Source organism: Aethalodelphis obliquidens, unplaced genomic scaffold (genome assembly GCF_003676395.1).
Source record: "Aethalodelphis obliquidens isolate GAN/ISIS:26980383/991018 unplaced genomic scaffold, ASM367639v1 scaffold111, whole genome shotgun sequence".
Taxonomy (NCBI): Eukaryota; Metazoa; Chordata; class Mammalia; order Artiodactyla; family Delphinidae; genus Aethalodelphis; species Aethalodelphis obliquidens.
In genome coordinates, this window is record NW_020838055.1 from 2,452,475 (window position 1) to 2,474,120 (window position 21,646).

Below are 21,646 nucleotides of genomic sequence, written 5' to 3' on the forward strand. Positions count from 1 at the left end.
GAGCCCTTGGCTGCCACTGCGGGCCCCAGGCGAGGGACCACATAGAGAGCCGCAGAGACGCGGGGTCCACAGCGGGAGGCGACGCTGGGGCCGCAGGGCGGGAGCGCCGCCGGCCGGCGGGACTTCCGCCACGGGACCCGGAAGGGGCCGCGCCGCCGCTGGTGGGAGTTGTAGTCCGGCCGTGGTTGGGGGGGGCCCGCGGCTCATGCGCGGTGCACCGAGGCTTGTTTCACATCTGTAACAACAGGTGAATTGGGCTTTTGATTCTCCCTTTTCGTGCCCCATTGAGGAGCTTCCCGCGGCCGTGGGTGGTCAGCGCGAGGAGGGGTCCGGGTCCGACCGCCGGCTTGGCGGAGAGTGGGGCGGAGAAGCGGGCGGGCCGGAGGAGCAGGCCGGGCATCCGAGGCCTGCCCGGGAAGCCGGCCGGGCCGAGCCGTGAGCAACCAGGCCTCGGCCTGCTGTTGCCATGGAGCCGGGGCGGGGGCGGGGGCCCGACCGGTCCGCCAGGGCTGGCCTCGTAGCCAGGGGCACCGCGGGGGCCGCGGGAGAGGCCGCTTCATTGGCGCAACGACGCCTCCGCCTCAGGGGATGCTCTGTTTCCCGAGGCAGGGCCTGGAGGAAGCCCCCGGAGTGCCCTGGGACCTTTGTCTGCCCCCGTGCCGCCTGGACTGTTCGTCCACAAAGAGGCCTGATGCATTCTGGCCCCCCTGGTTTGCCCCCTTTTGCACCGACCTTGTCACTGGGGGAGGCCAAGGGGTGAGGTGTTCTTTGTTTGCTGGTGGTGACTTGCCCCGTTTCGCAGGGGAAGACCTAATGCATGTTGGGTCCTTTGTTTGCAGTGAACTGGAGTCCCAGGGGTCCTCAGAGCCCCTGAGCCAGGAGTATGGCGTTAGCATGCTGTCTAATTAGTCCTCGTGTAGCAACACTGGTCACCGTAATTGTGATTTTGCAAGGCAGAGGTTGTCCACTTTGCAGCCCCCATCCACAGGGGCTTGTCATACGCTGTAGCAAGTGGACTGCAGATGGCCACTTGCAGATTCTCAACCTGTTTTTGGTTGCAACTTACTGGCCAGAGCGAAATGAGACTTTGATGGTTTCCCTTGCAGTTTCTTTAAAGGCGGTAATCCCGCCGTCATTGTGGGTCTTGACTACATTTTATAATTTACACTTAAATCTTGGAGTCTTGGAGTTTCCAGGAGGGAGAATTTTTTTTCCTGATGTAGTATTTGGGATTTATATAGTGGTCTTTATTTATGTAGCTGTTTTAGGTGCAGGAAGTACATCCTTTGCTGCATTTTCTTCCTATGTAGGTTGTCCCTTTACCCAAAAGATACTTACTCTCAAAGTGTTTTAATTTATGGAATCGTGGTCCAGAGTTTATCAAAGTTCTTTCCTCTTTCAACCTTTGAAGATGTCAGTATAAAATATTCTTTCAAAGAATGAATAGGCAACAGCATGATATCATGGAAACAGCATGATATCATGGAAATAAGTGGTATGGTATAAGCATGGAAAACTTTGGAGCTCAGTACCTTAACTGCAGGTTTGCATTCTGCCCTGAGGCAGTTATAGCATCTTGGGCAAGTTGTGTAAACTTCTCTGGGAAAATCTGCCTCAATTTCCTTCTCTGGGAAGGATATTTCCTACCTCACTAGGTAGTTGCATAGGTTAAGTGAGATAAAGTCTGTGGAAGTACTTTGTAAACTACAAAAATGGTACTTAGCATTCAATTTTGTTATTTTCCCAGTCTGGAAGAGCTTCTTTATCTACCTTAGATCGATTCATTTTATAGTCAGATGGGAGTAGAACTCAAAACTGAAGTAAGTTTTGCTCTGGGCTTGGAGAAAATGCTTTTGGGACTACACATCCCTCTTTACCATGACATATCTTTCTTGGTATCTTACAGGTGTGGATGTAGGGCAGCTCACAATTTGATGGGTATAGAGTGGGTCATGGCAGGTCCTGAAGTGAGGCCAAAGTGTACTGTGTGTGTTTCATGCCACTAACATAACTTGTCCTTGTTGTCAGAGTTAGTAGATGAATTTCAGTGGTCCGGAGCAACTTTCTTTCCCTGCGGGGGCCATCACTTTAGTGACCCAGCATTGTACTTCCCAGGAGGAGGCCCAGCCTCGTGATGAGGAATAGCAAAGTGAGAATTCAGCTCCAGTTCAAAAGCCCACAAAATCTGAGACTGTCACTGCTCTTGTAAGGTAAGTTGATCTAGCCATGCACACAAAGTAGTGGTGGGTCTCATGCCCAGCCACACTGTAAAGCAAAAGGCATGTATTGAATCCATTTGTGACTGTCTTGGAAGAAGGGCATCATTTTAAGTTATACCCTCTCTCTGTCCTTGAATCATCTCATAGTGATTCTGTCTGGAGTTAGGTTTCATTATGCAAGAAATCTGGACATAATATTATTTAACTTATCTCTAGTTTATTTTAGAGAAACTCTAAACCATAAAGGTTTCTAACATAATACTGTATAACCAGGAAGGCGGTTTTCTTTTAGATCTCTATGAAATTTTCTAGAGCTCTGTAAAATATCTCTAAAAGATCCTATGTTGAATCTCATAGTATATTTTTTTTTTTTTTTTTTTTTTTTTTTTTTCATAGTATATTTTTTAAGACTGATACATGAAAAGATAGTGTTATATGAGCTTTGGTTGGCGTGGAAAGGATCAGGGGCTTTTTAAAAAAGCAAAACCAAGAGTCTGTTTACGAGCAAATGAACTTAAAACTTCTTAGCAAGAAAGTATTGTTTCTTAAATAATAATCGCTTAGATGTTTTAGATTTTATAATATTCAGAGTTTCTTTAAAATTAGAATCTCAAGTTACACTCCTTTTCTTTTAATTTGGATAGAAGGAGTCTACAGAATGTAACTTATTAAAGTAAATTGTATTATTGTTGATATTGTATTGAAGTTTTCTCTCTGAGCTACCATATCCTATCGGCTGAAATTTCCGGCATCCCTGGGGGAGAGGAGGCCATCAGGGCAGACCTGCTATGGACCTGAAAGATTCGTCCCCAGGTCAGCCCTCCACCCCCACCTCCCCATGATTTGAGAAGGAGAGGGAATAGCAGTCAGGAACAGGAGTGTAGGCCCCGTTAGATTCCTAGTAATGTTGGACATCATCATGATTTGCTAAAATGTTGTGTAGATGTTTTTAAACTAATGCCACATAGGATTACTGCACCAACCCAAGAGTACTACAGTATTAGAAACATCTGTAGGGACTTCCCTGGTGGTCCAGTGGTTAAGACTCCGTGCTTCCACAGCAGCGAGCATGGGTTCAATCCTTGGTCGGGTAACTAAGATCCTGCATGCTGCATGGGGCAGCCAAAACAAAACAAAACAAACAAACGAACAAAAAAAATCTGTAGGTGTGAGTTGGAGTGTTTTTTAAAACAAAATTGTTAAACCAGAGGTGTTACTTATTTGTGTGTGTGTGTGTGTGTGCGTGTGTGTTTAAGTCTCGAGGTATATTCCTCAGTTAAATGTACTAATGAGCAAAATGCAGCAAAATTTTTGGCCAACAGTTGAACCTTAACTTAATATTTGTTATTTCATAGAGACTCCGCCATGAAAAGCTTTTTATTTTGAATCACTCTACAGTTACTCTTTGATACTGTCAGTCAAGTCCCATTCCTAGGGGCTTGACTAGGTTTTATGAAAGCCCAGTACACCAGTTTGTCCATAAGGCAATCATCAGTCCCATTTCCTGACGCCACATGAAAAAAGGGGTCCATGTAGGATTTCATTTCTTCCTACACGTCCCAGGATAACTGCAAGTATTGTGATGAGGTGGAAATATATGTCTCTCACGATGAAATGCATCCCTTTCTGTTTAGCAGGGATCAGGGAGTTTAGACAGAGAAAAGAAGAAAGCTCTCAATTAGAAACAAAGACATGTAATTACTTTGTTGTGGAGATGGCCCTTCCATCCTTAAGACTGGGAGCAGTTGGGGTTCATTAGTGAAGAGCTTCATTTTTCTTGTCTTCTGGACAGTGCTGTCTGTGTTATTGAAATCTTCTCTGTGGGTTCCTGGACCATGAGTATTAACCATTGCCTCTCGGCCCTCCTTCTTCTTAGGATTCCAGCTTTCCCTCCTGGCCAGAAATGTTCAGCCTGGACTCATTCAGAAAAGGTAAGAATGTAATTGTGCTTGTGGCCTCAGGCCCTTCCTCCCTGTGACAGGCAGCTATGAAGGCTGTGAAAGTCCCTCACCAGTGTGTAGTCCTTGGACCCCCCTCTTTGGGTGACTTTCCAAAGTCCTTTCTCAGCCTTCCTCTTGCATGGTGTTTATAATCCTTGCCACCCCTTGTCTAGGCCTTTGTGTACATTTGCCACCCCTCTCCTGCATATTCGCTGCTTATTGAAATCCTACTATTTTTCTGGGTCAGTGTTTTACACCATTTCCTCCATGAGCCATTCTTTTTTTTTTTTTTTTTTTTTTTTTTCGGTTCGCGGGGCTCTCACTGTTGTGGCCTCTCCCATTGCGGAGCACAGGTTCCGGACGCGCAGGCTTAGCGGCCATGGCTCACGGGTCCAGCCGCTTTGCGGCATGTGGGATCTTCCCGAACCCGTGTCCCCTGCATTGGCAGGCGGACTCTCAACCACTGCACCACCAGGGAAGCCCCATGAGCCATTCTTGATTCTGTCAACCAAAGACAATTTCTCTTCTCTCTGATTTCCTCAGCACCACATCTGTACTTTCTCGTGCTTAGTCTATCTGAATTACTCATTGCATCTCTAGATTAGAAGCTCCCCGCAGCCGGGGCCTGTTGTGCTCTTTTATTATCCATGGTACCTGGCATAGCATTTTGCACACGATAGACCTCAATAAAAGGTGGTGGAAATGGATTGAGTCATTGTTTTATATTAGTGGTTAGAGAAATTGTGGCAAGTCTTGAAATCAGTACCCTCCAGCAGCTGAGGTGAGAGGATTGCATAAGCAGTAGCAGAATTGAGACATGGCAGGGCAAGAGGGTAGCATTCAAGGGCTGCTTACAGGAAGAGATATAGGTGGTGAAGACTTGAAGGGGCCAGATCCCAAGGGCGTTGTATATCTTAGATAGGAGCAGGACTTTTCTTCTTTAAGGGAATAAAGAGTAAAAGGCCTGTGTCACCTGTATTGAAGCTGACTGTGAGCCTCCTAAGCTGGGCACATTTTACGAATAAATGAGAACCGTAACAGGCCATCCATAACTGCTGATGAAAAAGACCCTCCCAGTTGTGTCTCCTCTCCAACTTATGTTCGCAGAGGCCTGGAAAACCTTGGCCAGATGGTGCCCTATGTAACCCACTGAATGGGGCCAGAAGGAGGCTGGATGTTCCAGGTCTCAGAGCAGCCTCTTCCTGTCTCCTTGTTTGTCTTCAGCCACTCGATCTGTTTACATATTGCATGAAAAAATTAATCTGTCATCCTCGTTGTGTTGGTTAACTGTGTCTGGAAAGGGAAACATTGAACTTGAGTTTAGTGTGGATAGCACATTTTTTTTTTTGAGCTGAAAATTAAGTACATTTAATTGCTTTGTGTTTATCTTCTCATCAGTGGGCTTTGTTGTCCACCCAGTTGTAAAAGGATGAAGACAGGTTGTCTCCTGGTGGGAGCATCTGAATTAACAGTACTGATTTCATAAAGAGATGGAGAGCCCAATAAAATCACAGTCCTCCTCCTCCCTGTGACAGGGAAATGGTATCAGATGAGAGAATTTTGGGGGCAAAATTCCTTTCTAGCATTTGTGATTTTGCTTTCTAGGCTGGAAATTGATTTCTTCAAGACGTTTTCCTTCAGGGGTGACACTGTCAGCACTCAGCTTAGTGGGAGGCAGCAGGACCTCCCTGAGCCAAAGATGCAGACCCAGATGCCTGGTTCACATCTCACTTCTGCCTCTCGCTGGCCAAGGAGGGTTGGGTGGTGACCGAGCCTCGCTGTGCCTCCCTCCTTACTGTTTAAGTGGGCATAGGGTTGTTCCAAGGATCAGATGAGTTACTATGTGTAAAGAGTTTAGAACAGGGCCTGACACCTGGTAAATTCACAAATCCATGGTATTAAGTAGCTTCAGGACATAATAATCGGACAGAGTCTGATTTGGGACCTTGCTTTCCACACAGGTAAATGTTTTGGGTTTCTACCAAGAACCGTTTTATGCTTGAAGGTCTCTGGGAAAACCATTAATCAGAAAGAGTTGCTGATTTGAATATTTTCCTTCAGGCAAACCTGTCTTTTCATGGCTGTAAGGCTGAATGCCTTCTCCTGTCTTATGAATGCTGGTCTCTTTTGTGGTTTGCATCATGACCTTGGCAATTGGTCATGGGTGGCCTTGTGACACTTTATTGTTGTATAGGACTTCTTTATCTCTTATGGAGTTTTTATGTATTTCTTTGTTCCTCATGGTGAAATTATGAGCTCCCTAGGGCATTGTGACTCTTGAGAGAAAATTTAACATGGTATAAAGCTTGATTCGGACTGGCTAGCGTTCAAATCTGTTCCCCACTAACACTAACAAGGTGTTAACTTACCTGTTTCCCAGCCCCTATCTTCAGGGGTATAGTGAAGTTCAGAGATGATATAGGAAAAGCACTTGGCTGTAGTCTGTCCCCAGCCCTTAGCCATGGGTTGGCAGGCCTTTAATAAATGATAGTAGGTTGATCTATTTGGGGTACAGCCCTGTAGCCCATGTTTTTCTGGAGAGTGACAGCCTGGCCTCAACATGCAGTGTGCTGTGTGGCTGCAAAATTGAGCACCTGCTGTGTACAAGCCACTAGGGTGGAGATAGTTGTGTTTCAGAGATGCTTTCTGGCACTCAGGGCTTTACGATCTTAATGGAATGGGCCATTTGATGATTCTGAAGGTAATGGCCCTAGCAATTCCCTGCAGCATTGTGGACGGTGATCCACTGGGTCTTGGGGCTACCATCTTTCCTATTATGTAGTTAAACGGAGTTGCCAACGCCTCCCAACTAGAACACTTGTGTGCCTGGTAAGTAACCTGTTATTGCCTTCGCCAGCATCTTAACACAGGTTTCTTGTCTCTTAGCTGTAATGCCATCAGAATCAGGCCACAAAGAGCGAGCTGAGTCTTTTACAGTCAGCACAAAACTTTGAAAAATACTGTATCAACCACAAGAATGTGCAATTTTCCTCCAGCTCCAGTGGTCAGAAGCGGGCTCAGTGATGTTGTTGTGGAATTGTAACAACCTTCCCCCAGTTACTGAAAATGCTTAATGAGATAAAATAATCATCAAATCATTTATTCTCTTTTTTTCAAGCCAGCATCCTTGGATATGAATGAAGACCTTCCTCAAACAGGAAAGGAGAAGTTGAGTTGGTCATTTACAACCTTAGCTTCAAGGCAGAGCTAGAATTAGTTCCAAGATAACCTTGATCTTAGGCACTTTGTTCCAGAAGTAACAACATTTCTTCTGTAACAGTATATACGTTTTCTGCAAAATCACACACCTGCAATGTTTTAAGAGGGCTTATGGGAAAAATAGAGTTGAGGCTGTACACCTGCAACTTTATGACCAGAAGATGACAAAAAAGTCATTGGCACCTGGGAAGGAGGTTTGGACCACCAAAGCAGGCAGCTCAGTGGGATGCTACAAATGTACATTGAGCCTTCTAATTAGAATGGAGCTGGCAGCTGCTGAGATAGCGCAGGTGGAGGTGGAGCTCTGAGCCAGTGGGGCAGCCATTAACGGGTGTGTGCCGCTGGGAATGTGGAGGAAGGGACCTGAGTGCAAGTACCTGCCTTCCCCTAACATTTTATTATGAAAAAATTTCAGAAATACTGAAATGTTGAAGAAGTTGTATAGTGACCACCCATGTATCTACCACCTCGATTCCCTACAGGCACTTGATTTTAATTTTTAAAAAATACAGCTGAAGGGGCTTTTTCTTTTCCTGCTGAACATTTTCATTCCGCTCCTGCTTTTTAGTTCCCTTGCCTTAGAAAAATCAGATTTGAACCAAGGGTTCTTATGTTTACTGATATCGTTCCCCCGTTTACCAATTGTACATGAGCTAATTTGCATTATAGAAAGGGGCATCATTTTAGCACTACAGGCTGTTGCTCAAGTGTGTAGAATGTGTATGACTGTCTCTCCCTGCTTCTCTCCTGCCCCATTTATTATACCAAAACGTGTGGGGCAGAGAGAGCAGAGAGCTCTTGCATCTTTTCCCCCAGACCAGTGATTATCTGATGTTTTCACCATTTCGGTGCTTTTAAAGATCTTAAACCTTTCTTAGCCATACACTTTCACCTTCCCATGGAACACTCAGTGAGTGTCTTAATTTTAGTTCATGTATATCAAAATTTTGGAACTCCTTAAAAATATACTTTATGTACCCATGATGGGTAGTATTTAGTCTCCAAATGAATGGAAATATTTGGAATAGTAAATCATTAACTTTTAGAAAGAAGGAGAAGGCTGGTAAGGGTAGATCTGATATTGGCTCTTGGGGAGGACACCAGCAGTTAATTAGTTCCTCTTTCACCAGTTCTTAGAGGGAGAGAATAACTTGAGATCTGGTGGCTTATATGGGGGACCCATAGCAGATACAGGGGTAGCTTACATAAGTGGAGGACAGATAAGTGGAAGAACCCCAGTGATGTGCATGGTACTATGAGACTGTAGAGAAGCACATGGGATGGGCGTTACACTCATGGAGGGTGGCTAAAAAAACAGGGAGAGTTTGAGGGCTTTTTTGAGAGCCAAGAAGGGATCTGTACGAGGCTGTCACGTATCATGTCTGTATAAGACAATGCCTTCTTTCTGTGTGGCATTGGTGGCACTGTTTCTCAGAACCTGTGACTGGCTCCAGATACGGTCCAGCAGCTCTGCTGCCCAGAGCTCCTCACGGTGCTCTGGGGTGAGTCAATCCAGGGGTCTGTAACTGTGAGGGGTGAGAACATGTCACCCTGATGCCCTTTCTCTTTCCCCAGATCGGGCCCAGCACAGGCAGCGTCAGTGCAAACTTCCCCCACCCCGTCTTCCACCCATGTGTGTCAACCCTGCCCCTGGAGGGACCATTTCTCGAGGTAAGGGAGGAGCCATGCCTCCAGCACCAGGTTGGTCCAGGGACTGTGGGGAGGCGGGTGGCAGCAGGACCCCGGGTGCCAGGGCTATAGGCCTCTGGAAAGTGGGTGAGGAGTAGTGGGGTTAGCAGAGCTCTCGGAGCCCTCAGGGAGACATCATTTGGAAAGGTCTGGGTTATTTCATGATGCTGGCCGCTTGGCTTAGACCCTGCAGTCTCATCGGGCCTCCTGGTGTGACCAGGAATAAAGCCTAGGCTCAGTCTGGGTGTCTGGCACCAGTGTGGAGAATCAGAGGGCTTGGACCTTCTAGGCAGTCTCTGGCTCAGGTGCCTCAGAAAGTTCAGGGCACTTGCAGCAGGGCCAGAACAGAGAGCCTGACTCGGCCTAGTGCCCTCCACCTTGGAGGCTTTGGGGATGCCCGACAAATCACTTCCCTATCTCCCCCAGCACCTCAAAGCACTTTACTGACATTAGAATCTGTCTCTCAGTCCATTTGGCAAGGTAGGCTGTCCTTTTGATTGGGGAGAATGTCAGAGCTCCCTGACAGGTGACAGCTGACCTCAGATCCCACTGGTACCCAGGGATGGGGCCAGTAATAGGACCCAGGGAAGCATCTCTGCCCGTGAGTGTCTCTTCTCTTCCCTCAGACTTAGATCTTTTCCAGGTCTGCTAAGACCAGTGCTCCTGATGGCCTCTTGTCCTGACAGCTGCTCTTCCCAACTCCATGGGCCACCTGTTCACACGCCTCCCTCAGTTTTTTAGTGGAAGAACACTATTATAGTTCATAGAGTCTTTGCCTTATTTGGAGACAGCATGTCCACTTTAGGCTCTGTCTGTAAAGTGCTTTGAAGGTCAAGAGCTCAGGAAGGGTGTGGGGAACACACAGCACCTCAGTTTCTGCAGCACATACTGCTGCCGTGTTCCCATGTGGTTTCTACATGCACTGCCCTCCTGCCGCAGTGGCCCTGACTGTAGACAGCAGTATAGAAATAAGTACTTCTGGCCCCTGTGACCATTTGACTTAGGTATTAAAGAAATGCCACCCCCTACCGTTGCCAAAACAAGAGTTGATTGCCCTTTTTTCTTTCTTTCTTAAAATGCCCTGTAACTCGAAAAGGCTGAACGTTAACATTTCCAACATGGCAGGTGAGTGGCTCTGAGAGTGTCAGATGTGCTTTGGCTAAGCTTAAAGACGGTTAGTTGGGATTAACCAGGCAGCATGGCTAGGCAGTGCCTCCTTGAGCACATGCAGAGGAGAAGGCCGCTGCTCTTGGGAGGGGCAGCGGCTCCCTCTGAGGCAGCCCAACAGACCTGCACTGTCTTCCCCAGGGGAAGACAGACACCCCCCTCCCCCTGCCCCCCAGCCTGATTGTCTCCTCACAGCTCCACCTCCAGAAGGTATCTGGGTGTATGCATCTTTGCCTTCTCTTTCTTTTTTAAGCTATAAAGCCTTCTTGCCTCTGTTCCTTTATCACAGAAGCAACAATCTCTTAGTCCATGTGACTCTTGGACCTTTCTGCCATGCTTTCTGATTCCCTGCAGGCTTTGCTGGTACCTCTGTCCGGAAGAAGGAGGTGCAGGGCAGAAACAATCTCTCTGGTGTTCAAATAGGAAAACAATGCTCAGAAAATAGTGGCCACTTAAATAGGTTTCAGTGCCCATCAGAGTCAGATTTGGAATTGGAAAAAAATATCACCTCCTTTCCTAATCTACCCTTCCCTCTACGGCCAACCTCTTACCAAGGCCACATTCCAAAGTAAAGGGTGAATAAATTAAGAAACTTGCCCCCAACCGTCCCCTGCGAATCTTCCCCACCCGTGCAGATCTGAGATGTAGAGCAACAAGAAAGCAACATGGGTAACACGCCTTCTGGCAGGATTCTGGGGACCACAGGACTGGTCCTATCCATTCCCTGATATAGACGTGTCACCTCTTGGTGTGGTGGTTTACCTCAAGGGACCTTGGGGCTATACATACATGGATGGGAGAGACGTGAGAATGTGTCGGGTGGCCAGGGTGGCCACCCAGCCCCTGTAGGTCCCCTTACCTTTCTTTTTCTTCTTTCTTTTTTTTTGTTCCCCTTACCTTTCTTGTTGCCAGCCAGGTGGACCATTTCTTGCCATTTTGACCATCCATAAAATATCTAACTGTGATTAAGTTGACAGAATTTTGGCTGAGATGTCTGGTTTTTTCAGCTGTCAGTGGTCCCTCTCACTTTCCCTCCACAAGTTCTCTGGTCTGCCCAAAGTCCATACTGTCTTGGGCTTCCTCCTGTTGCTTTTTCCTGGGGCCTCCAAAGTTTAGAATCCTACAACATCCTCCTGTGTATTCAGCAGATCCTTTAACCTTAATTCCATGCTTCTAGATGTCATTGTTTAGCACTTTGAGTACCAGACATTGTGCTTGATCCAGAAGTGATGGCGAGATCTCTGAGCCAGTAAACCCTTCCTTTTTTCAGAACTTCCCTCCTTTTTCACAGGCAGAGGAGTCAACTTTCTCTCCCCAAAGAATGGAGAGTGGAAGAGAAAGCTTAATGTTGGTGGAAAGGAACCAGGGGCATGCCTGAGCCTCTTTAACTTTCTTCAAGGTCCTCTAAAGCAGGAGTCAGCAAACTTTCTTTAAGGATCAGAGAGTACACATTCCAGCCTTTGCAGGCCATATGGTTTCCCTTGCAGCTCCTTAACTCTGCCATTATAGCATGAAAGCAGTAATAGATAATACAGAAACAAGTGAGTATGGCTATGTTCCAATAAAACTTTGTTTTTAAAAACAGGCAGTGGGTGGGTTTGGTCTTCAGGCTACATTTTGGCCACCCCTGCTCTAGACCAATGGGGAGATCACAGAACCAGAATGGTTCCAAGAGCTGGTCTAAGAGTTGCCCTCATTTTACAAAAGGCAATGAGGTCTGCAGAGGTGAAATATATGCTCAAGGTGACACCAGCTGTTAGAACCCAGATGAAGTAAATGAAATAGGAAAAGAGCGTTCAGAGAACCAACTAGTTGGTTGGCATCACCTGACCTTTTTTTTTTTTTACATAAAATCTCAAATATCTGTTTGAAATATGTTTTCTAAAATAGAGAAAATAGTATAGTAAATCCCTATGTACCTATCACCTGGCTTGAACAATGAACAGCTCATGGACAATCTTACTTTGTGTGTATCTTTCCCCTTTGGCCTCTTTGGAAGCAAATCCATGAAATCATAGCATTTCAACCTTAGCCTAAGTGGCTGTCAGAGCAGAGTGCTATTCTGAGGGCTTCCTGAAACACCAAGATAGACCCAGGCCCTGCTTTGCAGATGAGGTTTAGGCTATTGCCTCCTTCAGCTTTCAGACACCATAATTTTCAAAATTTGGCCTCAGCTACTGCTGCCACTCCCCGGCTTGCTAAGCTTCTGGATTCTTTTGAGGGAATTTGGGCTGCTAACAATCCTTGAAAAGTACTCCTGAAGCTGGGTGGATGCCTTAGGTTTTGGCAAATTAAAGTGCCACTTGGCCAAATTCAAAGCCTTTGTAAATCATGTTCTGCCCCAAGGGTCTTGCTATCCCTATATGGATGATCTGGGTAGGGGTGTTTGACATGGATGGTGATGTCCCTTTGTGACGTCAGACCATTGCTGCCAGGGCCACCTTCCCTTTTTTGCCCTTTCCTGGTTAAAAACCCACTGAGAAGGGAATGGAGGAGCAGGAGTTGAAGCTGCCCCATTTTGCTCTGGCTCTGCTTCTAAGGGACCTGTCCCCTCTTGTCTCAGATCTCAGAGGGCAGAGGCATCTCTATCAGAGCACTCTGCAAAGCCCCCTTCCAAACATTCCCATTTTATATTAACCACAGTCATACCAAATGAGTAGAGCAGGTTTGTCCTAATTTCCCCCAGTAATAAAATGGCCCAAGGTTCACAGCTGACACGTGGTAGACTTGGGGCTAAGCCCAAGTGTTAGGACTCAAATCCCATGTTCTTGCCATAGGCCAGCAGTTCTGAATGTGATCCCAGACCAGCAACCTCAGTATTATCTGGAAACTTGTTAAACATGCAGATCTTGGGCCCTATTCCAGACCTAATGACTAAGAAACTCTGGGAGGGTGGCTCCCAGTAATGTTTTAACTAGCTCTTCAGGAGATCATCGGAATCACATCTAGAATTATAACACAAACAACAAACAGCCCCCCACTGCCAGCTGCACCCCAAGTGCACTGCCAACCTCTGACCAAGGCCTCCTTCCAAGGGATTGAGACCTTGAGGCCCTTGCTGTCACTGCCGCTGCCCCAACATGCAGATCCAGTCTGATTCCCACCTGACCCCAAACCCTGCTCCTCAGTGCCAGAAGAGGAAGAGGAATGAGCCTGGCCAGAGCCCAGGTGTAGTAGTTTGGAAGCAGAATCCCATCTGGCTTTCAAACGAGCACAGAACAGCAGCTTCAGACTTTCACTGCTGGAACAGCTCAATTCTTGGGCATAGTGTCCAAGTTGGGTACTTTACATCTTTGACTCCAGCTCTGGAGAGTAAACCTGGTTTGCTTATGTTCAAGAGGTCTTCCCTGTCCTGGCTCCAGATTCTTCACCAGGTTTACTTTGTAAGCCATTAAATGAGGTGGCTGTGCCCCAGCTTAGCAATGATCTTACGCTCTGCTGGCCGGGAGTGCAGGCCAATTTGCAAAGGCATGTGGGAGGTATTTACCTGCAATGGGTGGGACCTAGAGGGAACTTCAAGTTCATTTCCTTGGATGGACATTAAGCTGAGGCCTGTACTATTTCCCAAGAAGCCCCACTCTCTCTTCCTGCCTCAGCTTCAGATGACGAGTCTGTGGGTTGGATTTACTGGGGGAGTGGTTTCGGCAGGGTTCCAGCCTTGGTCTGGTCGGCCCACCGGTTGACTGGAGCGTGCAGCGCTGGAGGCCCTGGGCTGCGTGGGGCGGGAACCATGTCGCCTCGGTCCCGGGTCCGCCCATCCGGCAGGGGGCGCGCGGCGCCCGGGCCGCTCGCTCCTGCCCTTCTGCCCTGTCCCTGCCGGGCTCCGGAGTCGCGGGGGCGGGCGGGAGCGAGATGGCGGCCGCCAGGAGACTCATGGCGCTGGCCGCCGGCGTCTCTCCGCGCCTGCGGCCGCTGGCTCCCTACACCCCCGGGCGACAGGGACGCCCGCGCGGCCTCTCGACAGGCTGCATCCGCCCCGACCGCACGAAGGCGGCCGCTGAGGCGGGGGCGGCCCCCGACGGGCCTGAGGAAGGCGACGGAAGCATGGTGAACGGTGAGGGCAGGGGCAGCCAGGCTGCGACGCCCTTTAGTTCGGGGGATGACAGAGCTAGGGGCGCGGGCTGGGGTCGGGCCCTCTCTTGTATGGCTGAGACCACCATTCAGTGGCGGGCCGGAGCCCTGCTGTTGTAAAGCTCACACGGTTCAGGCCCAAATGGTCCCCAAGCGCGGAGGTTCTGGGACTGGAGCGCTTGCACCTGGCAACAATAGGTGATAGGTATGTACCACAAGGGAGTTGGGGGAAAACAGGTAAACGTCCAGTTCCTGCCAGGTCCGTGGTCAAGGGTTAGAGCATCAAGGTTAAGCACATCCTCGCTGTTGTGAGAAAGGCAAAGAGCTCAAAATACATCTGAGACTTCAGAATCTCGAATAGAGACAGAATGATTGCTCTAGTGGACCCCAGCGCGGCGCCTCCTGAATGGTGCAGGAAATGAAACTGGTAAGAGCATCCATGCCCATCAAGGATGGACAGAGAGAGCCAGCCTCTGCCCTATAGAGCTGGAGGGGGTACTAGGGTACGTCTGCTGTTATATGTGTGTCTAGTGGGCTACTTAAAGTTGGGTCCTCCTGTGGGATGGAACCCCTTTGAGTCTACTTACATATTGTTTCTCGACTACTCGACTCTCAGTTGCTTTACAAGTTAACATTTAGAGGGAGACAGGGCCAGGCAGAATCCTCCCTCTTGGCCAGATGACACAGGAGTCTGCTCCAAGGAAATAGCCTCAACCCAGGCAGCAGAGTTACAGCAGAACTCCTGGAGGAGCTTTTTCAAAATACAGACTTGCCTAACATCATTGCCATTCCCAGGTGCCCTGTGGGGATCAGGGTGGGCAGTGCTGTGAAGAAGCTCCCCAGGTGACTTACGATTGATGCGTGCAGGTGCACAGGTGCATATATGTACCCCCTACAAAATTACTTTTTGGAGCTGAATTATAATGCTAGAGACTGTGGGTGGAGAATGAAAAGGCTTCCCATCCCTTCTGCTGGTCTCTGACTCTGCATCTCTTGAAGGTCCACTCTGGTGCTTTGGGGCTCTTCCTTTAGTTTTCAGCCACTCTCAGCAGGCTTCTTCATGGTCTAAGTCCTGTGTTTGGCACAAGCTGCTTCTAGGTGGACATCTCACCCATTTGTGCTCTGGGATTGATCCAAAGTGCAATAAACCTCTCACGGTGTTTGATGTATCCCGCCTCCACTTGGTTCACTGCAGTGAACTCCCAGGAGGAATAGCTCATGCCCATGTCTAAGCTAAGGAGGTCTCTAATCAGTGTCCCTACACATAATCTGGCTCTGGGGTGGCCTTTTGCACGGTGTTGAGGTAGAGTTGAGAACTGGGGCCTGGTATTCAGACTCCACGGCCAACCCTCCCTGTTGTGTGTCTGTTATTTTAGGAGGGGCCTTGCATTGTCGTGAACTCCACTGTGTGTGTGTGGTCGATTTTGTTTTTTGTTTAGTGCGTTCTTTCAGACATCAGATTGGGGGCGTTGTTGCCATGTAGGCTTCTGTAGCTGATGTGTTAAGTTGGGAGCTTGGGTGGCGAAGAGGATCCTGGCTGGTTCCCCTCTGTGGTGTGGGGGGCGTTGGCCCTTCTCTTTCAGGAGATGATCGTGCATTGGCTCTAGCCCCACTGTCCCCTGTAAACCCTGAAGTCATTCTCCCTCCTTTTTAAGATGCTCCTGGGTGGTTTGGGATCATGAGCCAACATCCTCAGTATCCAGTCCAGGGTTGTCCTGATACACACCCCATGGAGTTTTTAGAAGAAAAAGCACAACTATAATGCTTTTGTTCTTATTCTCTTAGCTTCTAGGGACCTATTAAAAGAGTTTCCACAGCCCAAAAATCTTCTCAACAGTGTGATTGGAAGAGCCCTTGGCATCTCACATGCAAAAGACAAATTGGTCTACGTGCACACAAATGGACCAAAGAAAAAGGTAACTCTGCTGGTGGCAAGGAGACATGTTGGTCTGATTCTCTGGAAGGAGACTGGCTGCTCTTTTCTCTCTCAGAGTTCTTGTCAGGGAGGCCATAGAGTGGGTTTTCTGAATTGAGAATGGTCAGCAGAGAATCTCAGAGCAAAGCTAAATCTGGAGAAGAGCCTGGTTTAGGGAAGGGGAACATGGGCAAGTGAAGTGAGACGTTCCCATCTTGTGTAAGATAGGCCTCTGTACTGGGCCCTGGATTTGGTCCCTTCCAACTAACTGGAACTGTAGAGGGTTAGAGCTGATGATAATTCCTGCTCCCAGAGTCTTGTAGGTCCTGGGACCCACAGGAAGCATGTAGGCAAACCATTCTGAATGAAAATTTTTAAGGATAAAGATGGGTCCCACCTTGCCCTCTGGCTAGAACATGGCACCTTCAAGAAGCAAAACAGCTTGAGGTGGGACAGTGGCTTGAGGGTGGGGGAGTCTGAGCCTTCCAAGGAGTTAATGATGGGATTGGGGTTCTGTCTTGCACTCAGGCCTGCTGCTGTGAGGTCTACAGCTTTGCTGTTGATTCTCCATGTGGTTTGTTATAACTTTGTAGTCTAGAGAGGCAAGGGTCCTGATTCTCTCTTCTCTTCCTCAGAAAGTCACCCTCCACATAAAGTGGCCCAAGAGTGTGGAGGTAGAAGGCTATGGCAGCAAGAAGATCGACGCTGAGAGGCAGGCTGCGGCTGCGGCCTGCCAGCTGTTCAAGGTGACCCTCCCCTAGTGAAGACCATGCAGACCTCCCTCCTGAGAACTGCTTGAAGTGACGGTTTTCCTGGTGTCAGCTGCACCTAGGTTTAGGTTGGCAGGGTGTTCAAACCACTCACCTGTCCTAAGCCCTTCCCACCTTGTGGTTCCTTTTTTGCTTCAGCCAGTGACGGAATAGATTAATATTATTTTCTTGCCACTGTAGTTATCTACTTTCTGTGGTTTCAAAAACCACAGAGAAGAACCCCTTTATGGAGAACACTCCCTCTGTACACCACCATGGTGAGACTTCTATTTTGGTTTCTGTTTTTCTTTCCCTGTTATTTCATGTATTTAGGTTTTTCCTTGTAGCCACATAGTCCTCTCTTACTTACAATGGAAGAATAATAGTCACTTCTCTCACTTCCCAGTGGTTGGACGTGGGTTGCTCTCAGTTTTTGATTGCGCAGCATTTCCTATACCTTCATTGTTGCTCCCAGCCTTTCTTTCGATCCCTAATTGGCTCCCTTCATGGCTGTGCCAACCTTGAATCTTCCTCACATTCCTAGGTCTTTGCTCTTGACAAGGACAAAGCTGTATTCCTTCAGCTTCTCTCCCGCTCATGGTCTACAGACCTTCATTGTCACTGCTTCTCCTGGGTCTGAGGAGGCAAGGTCCCTTTTCCTGTCCTGGGTTCCCACACGACCCTTCTCTTTTCTGTGTCCTCTCTGTCTCCTCCGTCTTGTCTCCCACGCTTTTATTTAATTTTCAGATCTTTCCTCATCTGATTCTTTTCTGTAAGAGTCAAAAATTCTTCAGTGTTTGGGGATTCCCTGGCGGTCCAGTGGTTAGGATGCCACACTTTCATTGCCGAGGACACAGGTTCGATCCTTGGTTGGGGGAACTAGGATCCCGCAAGCGGTGCGGCACAGCCAAAAAAAATTCTTCAGCGTTGTAATCCCTTCCCCAGGCCCTGCTTCCCTGCACACAGCTCTCCGTGCTTGTGGTTTGCATTCTTTCCACTCCAGCATCACAGCCCATGCCATGGTTGCTGGTTCCCTTCACATTCTCATAGCGCCTGGTGATTGTTGGCTGACTGGGGCAGCTTTGCCAGGCTCACCAGCCTCCCCTCAGTCCTTGCTCTGCTTGAATGGTCTGTGGCTTTGGCACTGCGGGGCATTTTTTCTTCAGCCCCTGGGTTATACCTGCTTTCCTTGTCTCTGGGTCACTCTAGGCTCCTCTTCCTCTCCCACTCTCAGTAAACATCTTTTTCTGTACTCCTTCTGCCTGGGGAAATCTTCTCTCTCAGAAATTCAACCATCCTTTCTGTGTTTAATGTCTTGGAAACCTCCATCTCCCTTAGAGCACCTCTACCTCAGGGGTTCTCAATTTCGGGGGGATTTTGCACCCCAGGGGACATTTGGTAATGTCTAGAGACATTTTTGGCAGCCACAAGGAGAAGAGTGCTACCTGGTATGACGCCAGGGATGCTGCTAAACGTCCCACAGTGCACAGGCCAGCCCCTCACAACAAAGAATTACCTGGTCCAAAATGTCTATAGTGCCGAGGGTGAGGATGCTTTTCTGCCTGGATGTAGAAGGCACTTTAAACTGAGACCATGTGCAGCAAGTTGTGATCACATTCCTCCCCAGCCCGTTCTCTGTTCTCTATCTATGCTCATGGCCTTTTTTGTTTGTATGTTTGTTTAATTGTGGTAAAATACACAAAATATAAAATTTAGCATCTTAGCCACTTTTAAGTGTACAGTTCAGTAGTATTAAGTGCAGCCACGTTGTTGAGCACCCAGTCTCTAGAACTTCTTCATCCTGGAAAACTGAATCTCTATACCCAGTAAACAACTCCCCATCCTGCCTTCCCCCCAGCCCCTGGCAGCCACCATCCTACTCTCTATTTCTGCGAATTTGACTACTCGTCACATAAGTGAAATCATACAGTGTCCTTTTGTGACTGGTTTATGTCACTTAGCATAATGTCCTCAAGGTTCATTCATGTTGTAGCAAGTGTCAGAGTTTCTCTCTTTGTAAAGGCCAGTAATATTCAATTGTATGTATATATCACATTTTGTTTATCCATTCATCCATTGATGGACTCTTGGGTCCACTTTTTGGCCATTGTGAAATAAGGCTGCAGTGAACAAATACCTCTTCGAGACCCTGCTTTTAATCCCCAGAATTGGAATTGCTAGATCATATGGTAATTCTGTTCTTAATTTTTTGAGGAACTGCCACACTGTTTCCATAGTGTACTATTATACATTCCCACCAACAGTGCACAAGTGTTCTAATTTCTCCACAGCCTCACTAACACTTGTTACTTTCTTTCATTTTATTTATTTATTTGATAGTAGTCATCCTAATGGGTATGAGTTGGTATCTCATTGTGGTTTTGATTTGCATTTTCCTAATGATTAGTGATGTTGAGCATCTTTTCTTGTGCTTATTGGCCATTTATGTATTTTCTTTGTAGAAATGTCTTTTTAAGTCCTTTGCCCACTTTTTAGCCACATCGTTTTGTTGTTGAATTATGGGAGTTCTTTATATATTCTGGAGAGTGTAGCCCATTCATTCCTTAATATTTGTACTCAAATTTGCTCATCTTTTTTCCTCCCAAACTAGATGTTTCTTAAGCATTGCCCTCAGGCTTGTTTTGAGGTGCTGACAGCACAAAGGTGACTGAGGGTGCTCTTGGGGCAGCCACAGCCCAGAGAGGAAGCACCCACATGAGGGGAGAGGTGCACCTCAGCCTCCTGAATAAAGCAGGCTATTCTTAAAGAGTGAGTAGAAGTTTTCCAGGAACAGGGATGGAGAGGGCACTCCAGATAGAGGGCTCAGAGACATGGAACCAGGGTGCACGCGAGCAACTAGCGGATTGTGAACGTGGGTCTGAGTGCTTGGCGATGGTGCGAACAGGTGGGCAGGAGCCAGAACACCAAGCCCTTAGGTGTCTCAGGTAGGAGTCTTGATTGATCCTGTGGATGCTAGGTCTGCTGACTGGTGGTAATTGGTGGAATGACAGAGCTGAGTTTGCCTTTAGGAATAGTCCCCAAAAGCAGTGGGGTCAGGCAAGACCAGAGACGGGGGCACAGGATAGGTGAGAATGCCAGTAGCAGCAGTGCAGGAGCTTTCTTCTGGGGTTATTAAAAAGCTGGAAAAGACAGTGACTGGTCAGATGGAGGAGGGAGGAAGAGCGGGTTGGTGGGGAAGCATGAGCCAGCACGGGGAGCCCTGGAGGGGAAGCGGGTTGGGTGGGTGTTCATCATCAGGAACACCTCATGGCCTTGTGTGTGGGGGGCTGTGAGTGGGAGGCAGGGAGGTAAAGCATGCTGGTGTCCTGGGGAAGGCCAAGGGCGAGGGTGCTGTATGTGTTTCCTGTATAATCAGATCGTCCTTGTAAGCAGGCGGTGACGTGATGCAGAAGCATGGAGGCTGAGCCTTGGGCCAGGCACCTGTACTGCCCTGCCCTGAGTGGCTGTGCTTTCATGCATGTGGATGTGTGTGGCGTGCCCTTTTCACATTCTCTGTCACAGAATCCTACTGTTATGCATCTGTTCTTCCACACAAATTTGACAATTTGTCAAGTGCCCAAAAAGTCTATCCAGACTTTGATTGGAGTTATGTTACATGGGTTAACTTAGGAGGCTTTTGTCTCTTTACTCAAAAAAGTTTCATATCAGGAACTCCCATATTTTGTGTCCTTTTACCAAGTTTTATACTTTTAAAAAATATGTAAATTTATTTCTTTAAGTTCATCTTAGGTAGGCTATGGTTATTGTTGCTGTTGTGAATAGAATTTTCCTGATTACATTTTATTTTTTTTTTTAGATTTTTTTGATGTGGACCATTTTTAAAGTCTTTATTGAATTTGTTACAATATTGCTTCTGCTTTATGTTTTGGTTTTTTGTCTGCGAGGCATGTGGGATCTTAGCTCCCTTACCAGGGATCAAACCCACACCCCCTGCATTGGAAGGCAAAGTCTTAACCACTGGACCTCCAGGGAAGTCCCTTCCTGATTACTTTTTTTTTTTTTAACATCTTTATTGGAGTATAATTGCTTTACAATGTTGTGTTAGTTTTTGCTGTATAACACAGTGAATCAGCTATATGTATACACATATCCCCGTATCTCCTCCCCCTTGCGTCTCCCTTCCACCGTCCCTATCCCACCACTCTAGGTGGACACAAAGCACCGAGCTGATCTCCCTGTGCTATGTGGCTGCTTCCCACTAGCTACCTGATTACATTTTAAATTACAGTTAGTTCTTTCAGAAATCTGAGGAGAGAATTGTTGTTTTTTAAAGATTTAATTTTATTTATTTTTGGCTGTGTTGGGTCTTCGTTGCTGCGCACGGGCTTTCTCTAGTTGTGATGAGCGGGGGCTACTCCTTGTTGCAGTGCATGGGCTTCTCCTTGTGGTGGCTTCTCTTGTTGCGGAGCACGGGCTCTGGGTGTGCGGGCTTCAGTCGTTGTAGCACATGGGCTCAGTAGTTGTGGCTCTTGGGCTCTAGAGCGCCGGCTCAGTAGTTGTGGCTTGTGGGCTTATTTGCTCCACGGCATGTAGGATCTTCCCAGACCAGGGATCGAACCTGTGTCCCCTGCATTGGCAGGCAGGTTCTTAACCACTGAGCCACCAGGGAAGTCCGTGAGGGGAGAGTTTTAAGAAGCGAGTGGTCACTCCTCGGCT

The 21,646-nt window shown here is 47.6% G+C and overlaps 1 protein-coding gene and 1 long non-coding RNA gene across 13 annotated transcripts in view; both read left to right on the forward strand.

Moving 5' to 3' along the window:
* The first annotated feature begins 122 nt into the window (after window positions 1-122).
* DHX30 (DExH-box helicase 30) overlaps window positions 123-21,646 on the forward strand; it is a 30,608-nt gene continuing 9,084 nt past the window's right edge. For 2 of the 12 annotated variants that reach the window (XM_027097074.1, XM_027097082.1), the window contains exons 1-8: window positions 135-247; window positions 2,116-2,210; window positions 2,926-3,032; window positions 4,096-4,150; window positions 8,954-9,049; window positions 10,164-10,192; window positions 16,091-16,221; window positions 16,856-16,966. In XM_027097074.1, coding sequence (XP_026952875.1) covers window positions 3,008-3,032; window positions 4,096-4,150; window positions 8,954-9,049; window positions 10,164-10,192; window positions 16,091-16,221; window positions 16,856-16,966 — 447 coding nt within the window. In that variant the 5' untranslated portion in view covers window positions 135-247; window positions 2,116-2,210; window positions 2,926-3,007. Of the gene's footprint in view, window positions 248-1,802; window positions 1,821-2,028; window positions 2,211-2,925; window positions 3,033-4,095; window positions 4,151-8,953; window positions 9,050-10,163; window positions 10,193-10,252; window positions 14,289-16,090; window positions 16,222-16,855; window positions 16,967-21,646 lie in introns of those variants that run through there. The other 10 variants (XM_027097078.1, XM_027097084.1, XM_027097075.1 and 7 more) reach the window with 9 other exon arrangements.
* Window positions 16,973-19,852, forward strand: LOC113615064 (uncharacterized). The gene is made up of 2 exons (XR_003430896.1): window positions 16,973-17,247; window positions 19,581-19,852. It is a non-coding gene; the product is annotated as an uncharacterized LOC113615064 (long non-coding RNA).